Source organism: Lygodium microphyllum, chromosome 15, assembly GCF_053477565.2.
Source record: "Lygodium microphyllum isolate KBCC chromosome 15, Lygodium_microphyllum_v1.1.10, whole genome shotgun sequence".
Taxonomy (NCBI): Eukaryota; Viridiplantae; Streptophyta; class Polypodiopsida; order Schizaeales; family Lygodiaceae; genus Lygodium; species Lygodium microphyllum.
The window spans coordinates 116,871,350-116,893,718 of record NC_141149.1 but is presented as its reverse complement, the minus strand read 5'-3'; the positions used below and the strand labels follow the sequence as shown (position 1 = coordinate 116,893,718).

At 39.6% G+C, this 22,369-nt stretch overlaps 1 protein-coding gene across 2 annotated transcripts; it reads left to right on the top strand.

Moving 5' to 3' along the window:
* The first annotated feature begins 3,465 nt into the window (after positions 1-3,465).
* Positions 3,466-10,562, top strand: LOC148024959 (uncharacterized). Of its 2 annotated transcripts, XM_087694642.1 has the most exons (5): positions 3,466-4,232; positions 4,797-5,123; positions 5,571-5,825; positions 6,055-6,945; positions 7,636-10,562. In XM_087694642.1, exons 3-5 carry the CDS (start codon positions 5,604-5,606, stop codon positions 10,114-10,116), a joined length of 3,594 nt encoding a protein of 1,197 aa, XP_087550768.1. In that variant the 5' UTR covers positions 3,466-4,232; positions 4,797-5,123; positions 5,571-5,603; the 3' UTR covers positions 10,117-10,562. The 2 variants fall into 2 exon arrangements, with proteins under 2 accessions (XP_087550768.1, XP_087550767.1); XM_087694641.1 differs by having other exon boundaries at positions 3,466-5,123.
* The last annotated feature ends 11,807 nt before the right edge of the window (positions 10,563-22,369 follow it).

Below are 22,369 nucleotides of genomic sequence, written 5' to 3'. Positions count from 1 at the left end.
TATTCTACTTTATTTTTTATTTTGTCTTCTTTAGTTTAATTTTGGCCCAAGTGAGTCACGCTATTAATTTTATAAGAAAAGAGTGAGAGGGAGAGCTTCAATCATTTGCTATGCGTCCATCTCGCATCCAATCTATGCAACATCATCAAACATGGCATATCATGTAATGAGCCCATTCCAAGTGATATATTCATCATGGGACATACAGCCCTGCCCATGACATCTATCCCCTACTTTAGTATTCATATTCCAATATTCAAAAAGGATAGAATTGCCTAGCCTCAACTATTCTTCTAGCTACCATCATTTTCTAGCTCTTAAGGCAAATGAGGTGGGCACATAATAGAGACTACAATGATGGTCTTCTTTTTAAATTCTATTTGGACAACAATGAATCCACCCTCATCATCTATCCTTACTAGAGAATGCTTTAAGATCCTCCTTATGAGTAATAAGACTCCTGCTTTATCTCTTACTTCAACTCATCCAAACACCTTAAATCCATGTAGGCTATTGCAACCCTAATGGCTTTCTTTTGTCTTCACAAGACATGATGTTGTCTATCGAATACAAATTTAAGATGTTCCAAGACAAGTTCTTAACTTAGGTGAAGAGGCCATGCTATTCTTCAATAAAAATCTCATCTTGTGGAGTAGCAAAAATATTGTGATCCAAAAGAAGCTTCATGCCCTTGTGACTTTGGCCTTATCTTACTTCTTAGTAACCTTTGTTTTCCCCTTATAAGAAGAAGGACTTTATTATCTTTTTGTCCCAAATGAAAGAAGCCACCTCCTCTTTGCCATGGCTTTGCCCAAAGCAACAACCTTCTATTTGCCAAGTTTGATGAATCCATTGATTTCTTCCTTAGTCCCCACCTATCGAGGTGAGCCTATTACTACATGTTAGCAATTTTTATCACTCTTTGGCAAGGTTAGGTTGCTAAGCGCCATTTCTAGCCATGATACACACCTTCCACTTCTGTTTTTGAGGGCAATCTCTTGCATAGTGACGTGCACCTTTGCATAAGTAGTAGGAATTCAGAAAGGGGGAATCTAGCCTCCATGTATAGCTTGATCCTATTAGCACTAAAGATGTCTATGGCCCTAGGGGGCCCATATGACTATTCCCTCCACAACATGCATGTCCACATCTCTAATCTCAAAGCAACATTGGAAACAGAAGGATTAACATGTAGCACATGGCCCAACACCTCTACAAAAGCTCGCACATCCCCATCCATCTAGTCAAGAAGGGAAAGGAAGGTAATCTAGACTAGAGGTTCATGCTACAGTATATCTTGTAGAGAGAAATCAACAAACCAAGGTATAGTATAAACCAAGTTACCTTTGTGACCAACGATGCTCTCTAGTATTCAATTGTACTCCTAAGGCCAAAAAGAACCCTTTGCTAATGAATCATAATGCTGTAGCGAGGCTCTTTCATGGTAGGTCTCATCAAACTAGCATTCAAATTTATATTCACATGGGGGCTTCCCCATGATGTAAAAAATAGGCTAGCATGAGATTAGTTTGATGCAACAATTGTGGAGCTTTGCTAGGGAGAAAGTGGTTGAGCCTCACAAGACCTTTTTTGCCAAATCTTTTATGAGAACTTTTTTTCCTCGGCTCTTTGTGTGCCCGTAGGCCACCTCACATGGGGTTCTTTGCTTCTTCATGATCACTAAGTCAAGCTTAGATAGCTCCATAGCATCATGAGAGCTCTTGTGTTCACCTTCTACTCTCCATTAGGCTTGTTAAGTGTAGACCATTTAGGATGGCTCTCCTCTTACATGAGCGTTTTGGGTGTTTTTTTTTTGGGGGGGGGGGGAGGGCTATGTGTCTTAGCTACTTGAGGTTCTTTAGTGCACTACTCTTGGTGTTAGAGCCTTGCCATGTACGTTAGTAGGTGCCATGTCCTCACTTCCTGCTCTTTCATACAAACCTTGCATTGACCCTTGCACCTCTCATGTTTGATGCATCCTTTGTTTGCTTTTGTTTTATTTTCTTTTATATTTTGATATTTTGACCCTTTTACTTCATATGTTTAAGGTCTTTCAAAAAATTTGCAATCATCATACAATAAACCTTGGTTTTTTGTTACACTAATCACCTATTACTTATTACTTATACATAAAGGAAGGAATAATAATTCTTGTCCATGTTAAATTCTTTATTATCCTTAGACATGACATGACCATAGCTTGGGTTTTGTTATATTATTTTCACAACTCAATTATTTTCTATTCCTTTGCCTTTGCTTTTTCATTCTCTGTCTTTTCCAAAATCCTTCATGGCCCCTTGGCAACCCAAAAAGAAAAAACTTGACTTGCGCAAGTGTTCCTTTAAAAAAAAGTGCGAGTGTCCTCTTGTATGAACATAATTTGATACAACATTGTTTCGTAATAGATAAAATATGAAACAAACCCACCAATTGAGGTAATTGAAGTGCTTTGATAATTTAACACATGGGAAGTAGCTCTTATGTAGCAACCATAATAACATCAAAGAGACCAACTCAAACATTTTAAAGAGAATGCTCAAAGGATCTCAATTGTCAACAATTGAAACAATGTGGATGGGTGGGGCCATACTAAGAACTTGACTAAAAGTGTGGTGTTCATGAAATCCAAGGTTTAGTGTCCAGTGAATTGCCGAATTTGAAAGAAAAACCTTGGAACTTTTAGAGAAAAAGATAGTTATATTATGACCCAAAAACTTACAAAGTCTAAGAAAAAACTTGCAAATTGTGTGAGGGTTCGTAGCTCCAAAACATGTTTTTTTAATGAACACTGCCTACAAGGTAAAGTTAGCCTGAATTTTTAAAGGAAATCAATGTTGAAGAATGTGCTACATGAGGCTGACTTCAATGGCAAGACTTCAAGAAAGTTAGTTTGCAGTGTGGCCTGTTCGTTGTGCTACCATGTGACCCACCCTTTGGCTCTAAGTGGTGCTTCTCCACATGAAGGACCCACTTCCTATCTAGAGAGAGGGTGGATAGGAGAGAGGATGATGTTAGCAAAAAGGACATTCATTGATACATGGGATGACATGACTCTCATCCTCTCCCACGAGTGACAGTGTCAAGTGAAGAAGCCAGAATCTAGAGGTCATGCAGACATCATGAATCATGGTCTCTCCCCCACACACTGCACACTGCACACACCCTCTCTATCTTTTCGGTTCTTTAATGTCTTATATTAAATAAATGTTTTAATGTTTTGTATTAAATTGGATGTTTTTCCTCTTTCCTGCCTGGCTGCCCCATTCATGTCGGATATCCTCCCCCCTTTGCCACAGCCTCTCACAACACAACAACACACAACCAATGTGCGAAGCAAGATCTGGGACAAATATAGTACCCTCTCATCATAGGACCCACCCCCAATTATCTCTCCTCTGCCAATTTAGCGGCTCTGCGTCTAACAGAGATTCAGACACATCATCATGTGAATGAAACCACTGTTTTCAGTCAGTCATCAGCCGATCACACCCACCTCCTTGTGCGCTTGTTTGCAAATTGTACCCCGACTCCAGAGAGAGAGAGAGAGAGAGAGAGAGAGAGAGAGCGCTAATGTATTTGCGATTTAGCCATGCTAGAAGTTCTATTTGACACTTTTTCTTTGCACAGAGAGGGACAGATACAGAGAGAGAGAAGGGTTTAGATCACGTGGATTAATAACAATTTATCTCTGCGCCCCTCGATTGGTCTATTCTCTTTGATGCACACAGAAAGAGAGACACTGGAATATAGAGCTCCGTTGCTCTGCCCAAAGAGAGAGAGAGAGAGAGAGAGAGAGAGAGGCAGGACTTCGATTCGATAGAATGGACGAACATTTTGTCCTTCAGCGCTTAATTCCATCTCTGATACAGAGAGAGAGAGAGAGAGAGAGAGAGAGAGCGTGCGTGCGTGCGTGCGTGTATTTGTCACTGTAGCTGAAGGCAAGAGAGAATCCACCCATCTTTAGAGGCTTTCCTTGAATTCCTTCTCTTGCTACTTTTGTCTGCCTCGGGAGTCGGCATCAAACCCACATAGCTTATGTAGTTAAATCTCAAAAGAAAGAATTTTGATGCCGATCATATTATTCTTTTCCCCCATTTTCTCTGAGCTGCTGTAGTAGCCTCTGGGTCTTTCAAAGCTGCCAGTTTTTTTTCTTTCTCTTTTGTTTTTTTGGTTTTGGGTTCGTGAAGCATGGACAGAGCATCAACCCCATTTGTTGGGCCAAAAATAAACAGGTAACTGTTAATGGTTTTCTTTTGCATAAGCCCGTGATGGCGTGATCAAACGGCAGGACCCATCATCACCATCATCATCATCATTATCACCCTCTTCGTTCCGTCTTTCTTAGCAATGATGGGTGCAGTATCTGCTGCTGGTTGCTCTGTTTCTCTCTCTCTCTCTCTCTCCTCACACGTACGCATGCCCGCCTCCACCTCCGGCCCCTGCAGGTCCTGCTTTCCGGGCAACCCTTCTCTTTTCTTAATCCAGATCTGCAGCTCTCGACTCATACGCCTCTAGCACGGCCCTATGCCTTTTCTGGGTCTGTTGGGCGATCGTGATTCTTGTCGTCCAACTTCAGCCAAGTTGATGGGCAGTTCTCTTTTGCAAGAATATTTGATGGGTTGCTCGCACTAGACAGACAGAGAGAGAGAGAGAGAGAGAGAGAGAGAGAGAGAGAGAGAGAGAGAGAGAGAGAGAGAGAGCAAGCAGGGCTTTTCATGGGGCTCTCTCCTGCTGCCATTAGCTGCAGGCCTGCCCCTTAGAGAACCTATAATAAAAAATCTTAATTTTTATTGAAGGATTGGCCGAGTAGGGATATGAAACAAGCTGAGCTCCCAGCTCTGCTCCGCTCATGCAGCAGACGCCTCTGTTCTCCCAATGTTTGCATTTGGATACCTGACCAGGAACTGAACAAAAGGGTGGGGCTCCCTCTCCGGCTTGGAAACACGGAATCAGTATAGGACGACAGCCACAAGCATGCAACTAGTCCGCCAATGTTCTCGTCCGACGATCTGTCAGGGTACTCTGCGAGCATGGGAGCTCCACTGCTGGTTTCTGACAACTCAATGAGGCTGTTTGAGCTTGGCTGTCGAAATGGAATTGCGGCTTGCGATCACCTGATGTGGGTACGTTACTGAAGAACCTTCAGCACATGTTTCTGGCTTGTCTAACAACAGGCTTAGGCTCACCAGTGCAGTACATGTGAACGTAGTCTAAGCTTATCTAACAATCCTTGACCTCTGATCTGCGTCTACTCCCATTTCTCCGTGCTGCCCTCCAAGCTCCTCACTCTCTGGGGCATCTGATTGGGCAGCTGTGCCAAGATGACTGGTCTGTGTACAGCTCCCTCTGAAATAAGCAAGGTCTTGTGTCTCATTTTTGGAGCTGTCAAATGCTATGCTTGGATCCTTTTTCTAGGGCACGCGTATCAATCTGGACGTGATCATTGCAGTGTCTTTGTTTTCACATCTTCTTTGCATTGTAAATAATGAACTTTCTGTTTAAACTCTTCGTTTATGATTATTATTCTGAGGGGGGTCTGCTGATTCTCAAAGCTATAATGTTATATGCAGTGATATTGCACAATTGATTTGACGACAGCAAATATGAAGAGTGTTTTACTATCGAGTAAGCGGACGAAGGCATATACAAAGACGAGGGCAGATGATGTATTTGCGTTGCCTGCTTTTCCTGAGGTAACAGCCACATTGAGAACAGACCTGCCTTATGAATCATGCAAGAAAACTAAAATGGAGCATAGCACTGAAGCAAATATGGATAGCGTGAAACAGACAATGTTGCAACACGAGTCGACTTTTAAGGAGCAGGCAAGTTAACTGTGATTTACTTAGCATTGCCAATGTGAATTTCCTTAATGGCCATTTGACTATATCTTAAGGTCTGTAATTTACAATTCCTTTTGTGCTTAATTTTCACCATTTCTATTATAATCAGGATAAAGGTTTTTTCGTTTTCTGTCCCTAACTTCCCTTTATCAGACAACAGTTTGAGGTAACACATTACAGGAGGCTTACAAGAGTCTGTTTTGTTGTACAGCTGCATGAATTGCACAGGCTCTACCAAGTGCAGAAACTCTTGATGGACCAATCAAGGAACAAGGACTCATTTGTTTGTGCATTTTCTTGCCCTCCATCTTCTAACAGCTCGCTTGTGTACAGTTCAGATTCTTACAAGCCAGGGGAAGGGCATGCCTGGATGCCTACTACCAAACCGAAGCCCATTTTCACTCACATTAAGCCCCCTAAATCAGAGCAAGCCTCTTCCTACCTGCACCAGATTCAGTCAAGCAGTTCCCAGGATTTTGTGCACCGTCCTGAGGAATCCATTTGTACAGTTAGTCAAAAAGTTGGCCGACGATTGTTTGACCTGGAACGGCCTGGCGAAGAGTATATGGATGTTGAAGCGGAGGAAGTGAAGCACACACATAGGCCTGGAAGCACTATAATGGAGTCTGCAGTAATCAGTAGTGGGCGAAATTCAGGCCAGAGCACTGTTTCAGTGGTAAACACTGACCCAAATCTAGGGAGGGTTCAAGCCATGGAGAAGAAGTTTAATGTTTGTACAGAAATTCACAAAGGTAACAGTAGAAACCCAGCAGAAAATACAGGACAGGTTCAGTTCTTACTTGATCGAACAGGTTACAGGGAACTGCCTTCCTTCCCTACAGGACCAGTTAAAGTGGATGGTAGTTCTCCACAAGTTCAGGGGCACACTTCCCAGCTCTTATCTACCAAGAGTCTGCTTGGAGGAATTTTAGGATTTGATCACGAAAACAAGTCAGGGAGCACCAGCCCATCATGGTTATACAGGAGAAATACTAGTGACTCCCGGGTATCAAGGAAGGATAGACAATTACTGGATCAGGAACCCACTAAGCATGATGGATCAGGAACATACGTTTCAAAAGCAACCCATTGGTTCCTTCAGGTTTGTCCTGTGCTTGATCTATACCATATACATCTTTCTAGGGAGGAGGAGGTAGCTTCCAAATTCGTATTTTGGAACCTGTATGTGCACTCCTGTATGTGCACTCTCAATATTGTTCCTGTCCATGAGAGAGAGAGAGAGAGAGAGAGAGAGAGAGAGAGAGAGAGAGAGAGAGAGGGGTAGGTTATGTCAAATTTAACTAGGGGTATGCAAGAAGTGTAAATATAACTTTCAAGTAAATAGGCTTCATGATTAAGTACTACTGCATGCTCCATTATGGTCATGATGGTGGGTGCATCCCTGCCATAGTCCTACTGCATTCCATGGCTTAAGGAACTTGGGAACGTGTTCCATAAGCATCATCATTGGTGCTCCACTTCCACAAGCATGCATTAATCATACGAGAGTGTCATGCAATGCTACATTGGAATATGTTTTGGGCCTTGTATCATCTTACGCTGCAAAGATTGTCAATAAGTTTTAGTGATGTGGCATCGCCAAATATATTTAGTACCATCATCCCTGTTATGAAAAAGAGTCTTTTTTCATGTATACTTTTCTGTTCTATGCACTATGATTCCTGGTCCCATTCCATGTACTCTGATTCTTGGTCGTGGTGGTGGGTTATACCATGATCAAAACATTGTGGATAATGAAAAGATTTTGAAGTTCATTTGGTGCCTTGTGCAGGGGAATTCTGCAGATTCAACGACAAGATTGCATGATCAATTTGTGCCTCAAAATTCACAAAAATATCAGGAAAAGCTTGATCTGAGTAGTAAGCTTGCCTTTCCTTCCGGAGCAACAGGAAGTTGTTCTAACTCCCTTAAGCCAGGTGATTCATGGTCTAGTAATCAGGCCTTTTTGCATCAAGAGAAAACAATATCACGAGGGTCGCAATCAAGTTCATGTTTTCCAATTGAAAGTGCAGCTCAATGCTTTCCTAAAATGCCCCAACATATTTCAAGTATGGCACCTGAGAAAACTTACACCAACGTTGATGGGAATAATGCATCATTGCTCCCACCATTGCTTACACCAGGATATGCACCTACACCCACAGTGAGTATGGAAACTCCTGCCAGGGAAACCATTTCTACACCAACAGCGTTTCGTCCTGGACTTGACTTGGGAAAAACTCATCATACATCAACATCTCAGTCATGGCTTCAGCAGAATAGTTTCTCCTCATTAATGCCACGATTATCACAATTGGATAATCTACATAAAGAACCAACTGTTGTTTCACGTGATAGGTCAATACACATGCTACTATCGAACGATGGACAGGTAACCAAAGCCGCAAATTCTATGGAGAATCTGAGGGGGGGTGCAAATGGCATGCTGTTGCCTACTGATGATATTAGTTATTCCAAAACCGACTGTACATTAGATTTGCTTTCAGAATCAGCTACTTTCAGATCTACACTACCTCCAACTAACCTACAGCTTACGTTGGGACCCAGTTTGGTAATTAATGGGGGAATTGAATCTCAGTTATCAGATACAGGTTCACATTTTGATAAGGATCATGAACTACCTTTTTTGGAAAATATCAAGTCTGAGAAGGGAATTGGCAATCCCTTTGAAAGTCGATGCCAGTTTCCATGCTCCAGTGCAGGAAGTAAAAGTGAGTCAACATGCAAAGCTCTCAAGGAAGAATATGGGACAGTAAGCCATGAGTTGAACTTAACTGCTAGCTTGAATGCTGCACATGCAGGAATGCTGCATGTGAGACAGTATGATCTGAACCAGGTTACCACGGAGGTGGTAAAGGAAGAATTTGTATCTTCTAAACCATCCACCAGAAGCACAGTGCTTCAACAAGCCAATAGGGAGAAAATTCCCTTGTGGTTTATGTCTAACTCAACGGAAGAACCACTAACAAAAGCCAAGAGTTCTGAGTCCAGGGATAACACAAAGAATCACAGCTCAATGGATGACTCAGCAATAGCAGCATCAGTCGCCCATCAAGTCATTGTAGGAGAGGCAGGTGTCTCTGGTGCAGATTGCCCTCCTTTTTGTCTGGGAGATGCAGATGGACAGCCCTTGGCAGGTAGAAGCTCTGAAAATTCAGTAGTCACAGGCTCAAAAAGGAAAGTGGCAGGCTCTCCATCCTTTGTAAGGTCAAGGAATGACTCAAACACAAGTAGCAGTGAAGCTTGTGATTCAGGAAATCCCAACAGAATTGAGGTTCCAACCTTGTCACCAACTGCAGATGTAAACAATCATGTCGAGAATAACTTTGAAGCTGCTAATGTTCATCAACAACATTCATCGACCGGATCAACTGTACTCAAAGTTTCAGGTGTCTTTAAAGGAGTTGTGGAAGGACATGATAGGGATCATGATGACTTGAGCAAGGCTAATGTCTCCATGAATGATGCAGCCAATGTCTTTGAGCACACTGATCAAGTTGTAGAGGTTTTGCTAAGCTTGGCTTCAGATTCTTTTCCAGAACCAGAAAAAAGAACCATTGCAGACCAAGCAATATGCACAAAAGAGAGATCACTTGAGTGGTTTGTTAATTTCATTCCTGGTAACATGAAATTGGAGACAGATCCCAGACCCATCAAATCTACTAGAAATGAAGCCTTTAACAGGCTTACTCCCGAAGAAGCAAAGAAAAATATCAGTGAGGACGTACAGGAGAAGATTGTGGCATCTGAAGAACTTGATGTGTTTGAGTCAGCCACATTGCTACTCACGGCTGTTAGCCCAGATACACAGATAGTAAGTACAAAGGTGGTGAAGGTGGGCCAGATAGCAGGGGAATGCCAGGCTTTTCCAAATCTTAGAAGATCTTCCAGGAGGCGGAGAATGGGTAGAGATTTTCAGAGAGATGTGATGCCAAGTGTGATTTCTGCCTCAAGACAAGACATTGCTGAGGATTTGCAGATCATTGAAGGACTAATACAATCAGCCACAGAGGTGATGGAAAAGCCTGCTTCTGCCCCTGTGAAAGAAAATGAGTGTCCTTTAAAGACAGCTTTGGGTGCAAAGAAAAAACAAGGAGGAACAAAAGGACGTGCCAATGGAGTGACAAAGTCCTGTCAAGTTGAGAACCAACGGCACGATATTTTGAGGATCTGTTCATGGGGTGAATCAACTCGCCGCAGATGCCTTAGACGTCAGCGGAGCAGGTGGGCATGTTTACCCTCCAGTTTGTAAAACTTCAAAGTTGTTAACAGGGCAATGTCTCTTTCAATTGGTCTGTGCTTACTGTCTCATATAACCAGTTATATAGTGAGCTATTGTACATTTTTCAATTGAGAAGCAGCAAAGCTTTTTCCAAATGGGAAGGGATCTGTCTACACATGCATTAGAGGCCCACGTTTTTACAAGTTTGTGCAAATAAAAATGCTCGAATGTGGAAACATGGGATTTTTTTGCTTGAGAGCTCTCGGGAAGATAATGTGGTTTTACCTCTGCAGTACTGTTTTATAAACTTGCTTACAAATGAGTGAGCAGCATGCTTATGCTGGCTGCATCTGTAATCCCAAGGAAGGTATTGGATGTTTAGTTTGCTGATGCATCCACGCATGCCAAGCAGATTACAATTGATGTTTTTTCAAGTGGAGTTACTAGTTAGTAATATGATTGGATTGAGAGAACAATTTAGGCATGCACTTCATTTTGTTGGATTTTTTTGGGAATGATTGGAGAGTGGTTAATCGTTAAAACAACATTGATCTTCCAACTTGTTCAACAATTTTATTGTCTACTTTGTGTAGCTACTGTTGGTGAGCATGAGCTTGCCAAATGCAGTTGATGCTGCTATATGGGTGCATTTTGTGTGACAATTGAGAGAGAGAGAGAGAGAGAGAGAGAGATTCTTCTGCTTCTTTGCCGTGACTTTTGCATTCCTCATATGATTTGATATAATATAACTACTCATTACGAGAGAGAGAGAGAGAGAGAGAGAGAGAGAGAGAGAGAGAGAGAGAGAGAGAGATTCATGTTGAATCTTGCTTGGCAATCACCATGCAGACCAGTATGGGATTTATGCTGAGTGAACTTGAGGCTTGACCAAAAATGAAAACATTGACGATTACAAGGAAAACAATGTTTCTTCTTTGGGGTGAAAAACAGATACATACAGCATAGTCAATTGAGATCATGAGTCATGTTGATGTGTGCAATAAATACTCAGTTATAGGAGAGTGATTGCACAGAGAGAGTATCTTCACGTGAAGCATTTCAGGTTACACACTCATGGGATATTTTTGTGTGTACTTGAAGATTATCAATAGTCTCTTCTTCTTTGCAGATTGGTCATCATTATTTGTATTTAGGGCTTTTAAACCTTGATTATGCAACCCATGTTTGAATTTGGATTGAAGACTCAAAAGTTTGGTTTACCTGTAGGATGTCAAGTTTAGGAACGGGATAAATCGTTTGCATGTACATTGAGCATATCTAGATGCCCTCCAATCCAGAACCCAATGGAGTGGGTGCTATCCTTGGCATGCGTAATGGCTAGAAGCCCATTATTGGTTGGGTGGTGGGTGTGGATCACTCTTTAGTCTAGAGAATGTAGAGATCTTTCTATTGCTTCAAGTAGTAAGGGAATTGCATTCACATGTTGTGAGATGCATCTTGAGGTATGTGAAGTCCGTTTTGTAACTTGGAATTTTCTATGAGATTGGGAGGCATCTGCACATCTATAGGGTTACATTGATGTTCATTGCGCTAGGAGTGTGTTAGGTATAAGGCCTACCAGTATTTTTATTCTCACATGGGCATGCTGTGGTCACTTGGAGCAACAAAATCAACATGGAATTACATTATTTAGTGCAAAGATATAGTACAAATGTATCGCTATGGCCTATGCATGATGTGGTTTGGCTACAGAAGTGGTTGATTTAGGTGAGTACATGGATGGAGAAGCCATGATATTTTGTGAAAACACGAACAAGATGTAGTTAGCAATGAGACTCATCTTTCATATAAGAACAAAGTGTATAGACTGCGCCACCATTTTGTGAGAGTGAAGGCCCTAGTAGCTAAAATTGGTTTGATTTGTATTAGCACAAGTACTAGATCATTGACATGTTTAGTAATGATTTGGGTGTTGTAAAACTATTAGATTTTAGTATATTATTTAGAGTGTAAGATATAGGACCCATCTTGAGAGTGTTAAGAAATCAAGCTTAATACATGTGAAGATCCAAGTCTCTGTTAATGTTTCTACACTTACGACACCAACATGGATGAGAGGCATTATTGTTGAGTATGAATTATGGATGCTATATGGTTATACCTACTAGTATATAGTTGGTATAGTTGTGGCACCCATTGTGGAGCAATTTTAATTTATTAGAAATGAGTCAATGGAGATGTGGTGACACTTTGTGTGAGCCACAATGTCAAGAAGAATAGAAACTGGTTTTGTGCTTTAAGGCAGGTAGGATTTGGAAGGATGTAGAAGCTAGGATTGGTGATGTTTTCCCTAGGAGAAGTGTTCTAGGTCTTTTCCCTATAACTACACTTGGAGCCAAGGCATAGGCCACTCTATGTATTTGAGGCTTGACAGCTAAAGATTGGAAACATATATATCATCATGGACAAGGATATGATAGCATGAAGTGTAAGAGAGTCGGTATATGAAATCCCATGGTAGGTGGATTCTTCTTGTTCTTGATTGCATGAATGTGCTGAGACAATGGACAAGAGTACTCTCTTCTCTGGCACATAAGATTGAAGACACCTTGCATTGAAGAGTGCGTCTTGTAATGTGTCCACCTTTCGGCTGTCCAAGCACAATTTAGCGGTCCATCAAGAAATGAATCTAAGCCTTGCTGCCTAGCACTCCCATGGAATGTTACGAGGTTTGTTGCCTAGGGTTTCCTGAGTCCGCCTCACAACGGAACGTTTACAACTAAACCCACTAGGGTCGACCTGAAATCTAAGTCCTTGGTGGTGTCAGGTCCCGGACATCCTACTTTACACAAATATACCCAAGCCAAAGTTGACCCATACCGCACTTGGTTCAAAGAGAATGGGAAACGAGAGGGTTGTGCTGCTCGACCTCTCTGCTTGTAGGGCATAGTCCCATTTCGGTCCCCTAAAAACGGCATGAATTGGGTTCTAACCTAGCACTATCTAAACGTCAAACGATGGTAAAGCCTTGTGAGAAGCCTCCTAGTTCTCTGGGACTACCCAACCATAGGAGAAACTCGTCTCGGCGGGGTTCTGGCCACTCGCTTTCCTTGATAGCTTTAGTTTTCTAATTAAGTCTTATCATATTTATGTGTGACATTCAAAATCAGGTTCCTTAATTAGGCCTTTTAGGGAACAGGGTTTATTCGCGTAATTTACAGCACCGACACAAAAACAAAATAAGGAGCCATTCTTATAAACAAGTTCCTTACCTTATTTTCAAGTTAATCTTTGTCTCTTGTCCATACAGGAGAATTATGTATCTCTTTTGTCTAACAGAAGTACCCGGTCCAAATCACACGACACCATAAATTCCATCTAGTATCTAGAATAGGATCTTCCAACGCTTTCAGACGTTGGGCTCATGACAGACTTCAACTCCGTTCCAGACTCTACAAGGGGTGTCCAGAGCTCCATTGACCCCAAGCATCCTAAGAGTGAGACACAACTTCTGTAGTTGGCCCTTTCACCACTCGACCTTCGGCCCGTGAATCGAGCAGTGCTCTCTTGGGTTGAAATGCGGCGTAACCTTGGAGATGGTCTGTCCGCGCAAAATATCATTCCTTAATTAATCCAATTAAGAACCAAGCACAATCAAGGCAATCCACCTAATATCATTTTTCAGGAAAACATTTCTTTACTCCTCATGGCAATTTGTCATCATAGATCCCGTCATGCATTTACTATGAAATATAAGTACTTGGAGTAATCATCCAATCACATCCCAATAGTCAATTTAATGCAATAGTATTTGTGGCATTATTTAATCAACCAACAAACAATGGTACTCCTTTCCAAACATTGTAACAATAGTCGTGATAACCCTTTCCTTGCATATTGGCTCTCCCCCTTGGGATCTAAGTGGTTCCATGCAAAATTTACTGAATACGTTGCCTAAGACACATGGCAAGGTCTCATACAACAATGTAAGAATGTAAGTTCTATTGAGCACTTATTTTGTTCCACAACTTGACCTTTTCCCCAACAAGTACAAAAGTATCGGTTTTTCCTTTAAATTAGAGTTTCCTAGCCCTTGAGCTCTTCGCTTGCCCTAAGGTCGTTGTTGCATCTAGCTTAACCCCGAATAGGATTGATAAACAATATAGTCACTATCGGACGGATCTCAAGGCATTATAGTTATAATCCTAGTGGTGGTTGTTTGTACTAGCTACGCATAACTTCAAGAACCCAATGAACTAGTAGCTTGTGATATTAGGAAGACTTTAATGCAAGGTCAATTTGTGTACCATCGATGTATGTTTTATATAATCTTTCCCATGCATGTATCATCTACGTGCATTTGCGAGCCTTAACCATATTGTCCTAGAGAAAGAATAATCGAGGACTTTTCAATGCTTAGTACTCTAGAAATATTATATGCCACTTATGATATGCATGGATTTGTCGCATAGCAACTAGGGCAATTAACTTCCCTTGGTACAAGGACCTCACAAACTTCATCCTCGAATTTTTGAGATGGACTTTATCCTTTCAATTAACCTATTCTTGCGTGGCATAGTACGGCCTAATGCACCTTGTAGGGAAATCAAAGCAAGTAGCCCTTTAATTCAGAAATATATTACTTACGTCTTGTCGTACTACAACTGGATTGGTAGTGATGCCCTCGCTTGAGGCTTTGTGGCTCATTGTGGAGTTCCTATCCACACGCGTCATTTTTTGCTTGGGGGCCATCCTGGATCTTTGCGAATTGCACAAGATTCCCACACTTCGTGCTCGATTAGTGGGCCAATTCGAGAGAGAATTAGGCTTTGAGGTAGATGACAATCTCGTGGGAAAGGTACAAGGAATAGATAAATGGGTGTGGCCACCCTCTTGGGGGGGAAAGGGAGGAGACCTTTTTGAGGGTCTCTCTCTCTCTCTCTCTCTCTCTCTCTCTCGTGACACACACACCCTCTCTCCCACTTCTCTCTTCTTCTCCTTCTCCCTTCTCTCTTCTTCTCCTCTCTCTCTCCCCTTCTCCCTTCTCTCTTCTTTACGGCAGCCCGGGGGTGTGGGGAGGGGGGTTGTGGTCCACCGCCTGCCGCACCTTCTCCTCTCTCTCTCTCCCCTTCTCCCTCTCTCTTTTTCTCTCTTCTTTACGGCAGCCCGGGGGGGGGTCGTGGTCCACCGCCTGGCGCACTGCATGGCGGACTGATCGAGGAGTAGGGGGGAGTGTTTGACCACGTGGCCCCCCCTTGACATCATTGCCATGACTTCCCCTTCATCCACACGTCGTCTTCTCCCTTCCGCCACATTCTTCCTTCGCCATGTCATCGCGCTGTCCCGCCTTCGTCGACGTCTCGTTCTCCTCCACGTTGCATCATCTTCCCGTCGACGCCACTCCTCTTCTTGTTGGCAATTGACAGGGGGTGGTAACAAAAAAATAAAATTCAGTGAATCGTATTAATAAGGGGGGGCCTCCTACGTCCGCGGCGGGATGTTACAGCGTCTGATCTCATGAGTGTATAAGCATGGATGCATAAGCATGCCTTGAAAGATGAGATGATGGACAAGAGTACTGTCTTAATTTTTGCGTTACATAAGATTGAAGATGCTTTTGCATTGATGAGTTTTTCGCTGGCCCGCGCACCATCATGGATGATGTTTGGACAATGCCAACAATCCGGGAGAGAAGCAAGCTCGGTTGGAACTGCAAGGAAGAAAGCTAAGAAAAGCGATGGAGTATGGATGCTTTAGTGCAGGTATGGTAAAACCCATGTGGGAAGCCCATAAATGAAGAGACTAGCATGGTGGCCGGGAGATCAGGGCAATGGGTGCAGGAGGAGGAGGGTGGTGGGATGAAAGAGGAGGGTGGTGGGGGGGAGAATATTGCACAGGCGGCGGGGGGAATGGAGAAGGCAGAAGAAGGGCGTTGCGGAGTAAGCCATGGGACTAATAAGAGGAGTTGAAGAGAAGAAGGTGACGAACATGCCTCTCGACGTAGTACGCTGCACTGCCCATCATCTTCTGACGAAAGAAAGGAACCGGGTGTTTGCCCTAAAGGCGTAATTGTGGAGGAACCCAGCACGTTTGAAGACTAACACTCTAGTCGACAATGGTTCCCAAGCACTTCAAAGATCAATGCTTCCCAAGCATTGGAAAGATATCTAGTGTAATTGGTGGACTCTAGTCTAAGTTGATAGTGGTGGTGGGTGCACACCTTCTCATGCAGCAAGAGGGGTGCTGCCCCTTAGCCTTCGGGCTCACACTCTATGGTGTATATTGTCTCAATGTTTTGACAAAACCATTGTTTGTGTAACATGATTTTTTTGGTGGTCTTTCTAGCAAACCAAAGATGGGTTTCTTCAGACATCGTAGAGAGAAACTTGAGTACGTGCGTGAAGAGATACCCAACGAGAACCTCTTGGAGTCCCTCTAGAAGGTAGGACAATACCAATGGCAACCCGAAACCTCTTGCATGTTCTCTAGAGGGGTCATTGTCTTAGGGTAGCACAGATAGAAATCTTCTTGCTTTAACACCTCCTATTGAGATGTATATGGATAAATCCTTCCATTGTTTGGGGCCTCTCTCAATATTTAGATTTTGTTTGTGCAAGCCAATGTTGGATATGGATTTTTCCTTTTCTATTCTAGGATGTGTGCAAAGCATACATATTGATAGAAGAGCTTCTCAATGATTCTACAAAGAGTATGCATTATATAAATGGAACTTTGTATAGTAGGTGCCGAGTATTGCTTTGAAATTAGGGTGCTTCATGTGCCTATCTGGAGCTTTCTTGTAGTACCTCTTATTGATTACATTTGTGGAGCTCATGCAATATAAATATAGAATTTTGGAATTGACACCCTTTTTAACATGTTGAACATATAGTTCAAGGCCTTGAGATCACTTGTCATACACCATAGCATGGCATGATATTCTTGTGTAAAGTTGCATACATTTAAGCACACCTTTTTTAATGATCGATTGCTTGTCATATATCATTCTACGTTATATTCTCCCATGCCTTGAACATACCTTATAAGGCTTTTCCATTTCTTCGTTCATTGATGATCCTACATATTCAAGTCTTATAAAAGACCTAATGTAAAATATTAAAGTCCTCCGTAGGAAGCTGAAACCCATGGTACCAAAAGAAATTTACACTATTCAACATGAACATTTAGTTACTCTTTATAGATAGCAAAATGCACAAACTTCAAATGATCCCAAATTTTTAAAAAAATTCTTGCATTAGATAATGAATCACATTGGATCATCTGTCCTAGTAGAAGGATCAAGTGTTCTATTCAGCAATGTTAAACATAGCTACAAACCTTTTGCGTAAGTTACATGTTTCTCCTGAGAAGATTCCTTCAAAAATTGCCCCCAGGTGACTAACATTTGAAAAAGTGCATAAATTTAGTATTTTTAAATAATAATTAAAATTTAAGGCTAGTTTAGAAGTTTATTACATGTTCAAAAATGTTATTTTTTAAAAACACTTTTTTTGGAAATTTTCTCCCATCTAATACATGCAATTTCATGTCACAAAAGCACATTTCCTTAAATATCTCAAATTGGTTATAATGTCTTATTTAATAACAAGGAGATCTTAAGACTGGCATTTTTTCAATTGAAATTCAACTTTTAAACATTGTGATATAGCCCCAAATAATGTAAAGATCATTTTGCATTACCCTCATCAATACATTTGCATCTGAGTAAGTTGTAATATTCCCCATAAGATAATATAGTTCAATTCCAAAGATATGACTATTAGGATAGGTATACCAAAGAAGGGGCATGTTATAATTTAAATGTGACGAAAATGTCTTAATGTTGAAAGAGCCTAAGGAATAACTTAAGAATAAGGTTATGCTATTTATTATTTCTCAACCATATCATTTCATATCTAAATAATTATGAATATTTATTTATAACTCAATTGAAATAATTTTAATTCCTACCAGATTTTCTAATTTATCTAAATTTAAACTAACTAGTTATATCTGAGCTAAAATGAGTTCATTGAATTTCTTGGGAGGGTGGAGAGGAGGTGGGTTCATTGATGGTGAGGAGGGGTTGGCTTCAATAGGAAAGTGGTCGGGAGGAGTTCATTGCAATTCTATGAATTTGATGCAATGCATCTACCCTCTATTTTGATGTAGTGCACCAATCTAGTGAAGAGAAAATTGGAACCTTTTGCAATTCACTTTGATGCATTGCATCTAAGTTTCATTTGTTTTCTCTTGAATTCGATGCAATGTATCACCCCATATTAAAAACAAGAAAAATTTTGTATATTTCTCAACTCAATTCGATAATTTTGAGTCATGTGATAGCTTTTGAAATTATCCAACTTCTATTTCTAAAATTTATAGATTAGAGTCAGATTGCATTGTAAAATAATTTAATCCTCACAAGAAATACAACATTTGCTATTTGTATTGTATTAAATCATATCCAATGTAAGATCATTGCTAGTGTAGCCCAAGCTAGCTTATCTTATTTATTTGAAAGCTAGGATGGTCCATTACATTTTCTTATTATTTGTATGATACTGTCTAAAGCAAAAGCAAGCATTTTTGAAAGAATTTCTTATACTTCAAGATGTCAAAGAACTTTGTGGGATAGCAAGTAACTAATGAAGTTATTAAGTTTCTCTTTCTCATTAAATCACTTTGATGATTACTTTGAGAAAAGTAACATGGCCAATAAGTTGAGTTTTAAAAATGAAGATTGCATTTCTATTGTAGATACCACAAATTGACTCACGTTGTCCTCTTAAAAAAACTCCAGATCCTTAGAAAGTTAGGCAATACAATAATAGAGATGAAAGTTTTATTATTCCAAATCGATAAAGGAAATGAGAAACCAAAGTAGGCACACTCCAAGTACTTTCATCTCGATAATAGATCTTATTGTTCATGTGGATGATTGCAATGAGACTAGTTTCACTTTGGCTAAATAATGCAAAAGTAAAAAGATTGTTAACAATATGTAAGTAAGCAAGTTTTCAATGACTCTATGCCTTTGCTCTTTTAAAACCAATCTTTTACTCTTAGGAATTTCAATATTGGAAAACACATATTACCACCTTGTGAAATCTTGATAGAAACTTTCATACATTGGATAATGTCTATTTTTGGAAGAATACCAATTGTTGCCTTCGTGAAATGTCAACAAAAATTTTTGCAAGTTACAAAAAGAAGCTATCAAACGGTAATATATAGTTTCCTTTATGTTTATTAATCATATTAGCCTAAATTTCTCTATTTTTCAATAACTCAAATAGATGACTCAAATGCATTTTTGATATTAATGTATTAAATTGTAGCTTTTTAAGGGAAGTTTTGGAAAGATTCCAAGAGCTGCTCCCATAAGGAAAAATATAGACTCTCTTTTTTGCCCCTTAAGGAGTGAATAAACAAAAATAGACCTAAACAATGAGAGAGTTGGGATTCCAAATTCATGTAACATGAATCTTTTAGCCATATCTTGGCCAAAATCTTCCCTCAACAATAAAATAAGGGAAAATGTGGGGAATATAAGGCTATCACTTCCTAAAAGTTTGTGACTTGAATTTTCATTTTCTCATTTTTTAAATGTTTGACTTTTCATATCTCCCCATTTCAATTTTCCCCTCTTTCTTAGATGGAACTCAAATTTATCATTTCTCTTTCCCCGCTTCTTCTTTCCTGATGAAATTTTACATTCTCATTGTTGCTTGCTATATCTGTAACCTTGTAAAATTTCACTGCCTTTACACAAACACAGAGTGAGTTTTATGAGAGTGGAGCTTATTCTGGGCTTATCTACAAAAGACTTGAGATTTTCTTAACAAAAATTTACAAGTATGTTGTTCTCTTCCATGGATGTTCTATGGTAAAGTTTTATCTCGTTTGGAAAAAATATGTGCAAGTTATGTGCACGCTTTAGCATAAAGTTTCTTTTGTTTTGATACTTTAGGAGTCTCTCACAATCAAGAACAATGATATTTTAAACACTCAACTTCTTCTTCAACATCTTTGGGTTTCTCTATAAACACAATTATAGGTATATTGTCTTTTTTTTGTTGCTCCATTATAGTTAAATTTCGTCTAGTTTGAACACAATATATGCAAGTTATATGCATACTAAGCTTTCCTTTGTTTTTGTACTCCAAGAATCTCCCATGGTGAGGAATAATGATTTTCTAAAAACTCAACTTCTTTAACATTTTTGGGCTTCTCTACAAAGAGAGCCACAAGTATATTGTCATTTTTTTATGTTGCTCCATGATGGTTAAATTTCAACTCATTTGGACAAAGCTTATGTAAGTTATATGCATGATTTGACTTGAGATTTCTTTTGTTTTAGTACTCCATGAATCTCACAGTGATCTTGAATAAATAACTCAACCTCTCGTTCAACATCTACGGGCTTCTTTGTGAAAAGAATTACAAGTACAATGTTTTTTTTTTCAAAACTGCTCCATAGTTAAATTTCATTGCATTTGGAAAAAACATTTGTAAATTATGCATATTCTGAGTTAAACTATCTTTTGCTATTGTATCCTAGGCCTCCATCTCAACAAGATACACCTATTGTCCAAAAAGCGATTTCTTTTCTAACAGCCTTAGGGTTGAGGGTTACAAAGTTCTCATTCATGTGGCTCTATACAATGATTAAATGTGTTTTTTTTTCAGCTGTAAGTATTTTTTATGAATTATTTTTGTTGATATCTAGTTAGGATCGATGGAAAGAAATATCTAATATAGATTTGAACATTAACTTTGTAACGTTAATAATTTTTGTAGTTAGAAATCCACAATTAAAATGCTATGAATAAGAAAAGATTTTGTTGGTTTTTGATCTTGTTAGGATAATTTTATTTAGATTCTAAAACCATAGAATAGCATGAGATAGCATTAGTGTTGTAGTCTCATAGTGTTACATAATATTAGAATTGCATATGTGAAATGACAAAATAATTTTTGTGCATGAAAATATAGTTATACTAATGATTCTATATATAGAAAAATTCACTTATATGTAATAGTAAAAGCACATAAAAACTTGTTGATAGGTAACTTTTGTATTTGGTTAATATAGATGTCTTCATGGAGAAAAACATTAGTAACATACTTGCATTGGAGGTCTTCAATAGGAAAGATAGTAGTGGTAATTGGATTTGTGATAAATAATATAAGTTAAATTGGATTTTGATGCATCCAAATACTTGAGGGAGTTTCAAGGTCAAGCATAAGGATGTTGCAGACCCCAGTAAACATTGGAAAGGTAGAATTTTAGAGTTCAGAAAAGTTTTTAATAGGACAAGTACAATAACAGAAGTGCTGATTCAACATGTTTATATGTATAAACAAATTTATATGCACGATGAGAACTACATTATAAAATATAAACAGAAGAGTAAGTTTTTAAATTTTATCATTGTTTGATCTTTTGCATTAGAGTTATTTTTTATAATGTTGTAGTGTTCTAATTCAAGTCTATTTTATTGACAGCTCTATATCCATTAACTCTGCATGAATTACAGATTGTGGAATGTGGGAGTGGTAAGATACATGTTTGACATGAAGACATAGATTCTTTGATCTATGATAGCTCTACAAGTCAACTTGCAATACAAAAAATCTTTTTTTATAATTCATTGTATGTAGTAGAAAGTTAGAGATTGCAGCATGTCTCATTGCTGCACTATCTAGTTGTGAAGGACTGATTTAGTAGCTTGGAGTTGTCAGGAGCACGTAAGTCCAAGATAAAATATGACATCAATAGTACTATGAAACCTACCACATGCTCTAGAGATGTGCATCTTAGTTGGTTTATTCCATTCTCATTGTTTGCACATTTGTTTAGTTCATGTGAGGTTTGGATAAAAATGGAGATTACTTATCAATGCAAGTGTCCGTTTGAGGAATGGATGAGTAAGCTATTGGGTGAGTCATGGCAAGTCAAAAGAACACATTTTGATGAGATGATCAAGTGCATGGTCAACCAATTAGATCTTACATTCAGGTAATTCTTTTTTACTAATTTGTATGTCTTGATTTAATTGATATAGGTATTGCTTAGATGAAATGTTGTGTTAGTCACTTTTACTTACCATATTATTTGTTTTAATTATAGGTATTTCATCACTAGACAAACTTTGTGCATTCGCTCTCAATATAGAAGATTGCAACTTTTGTGAGGGGATGGATCAGCTTAGATCAAGATACTCGAGATGAGACACATATAGCTCTCATAGATGTGGTTATCTTGTGGGATGGTCATAATTCTTTTGTAGTCAGCGTAAAGAGTCATTGGTCCATT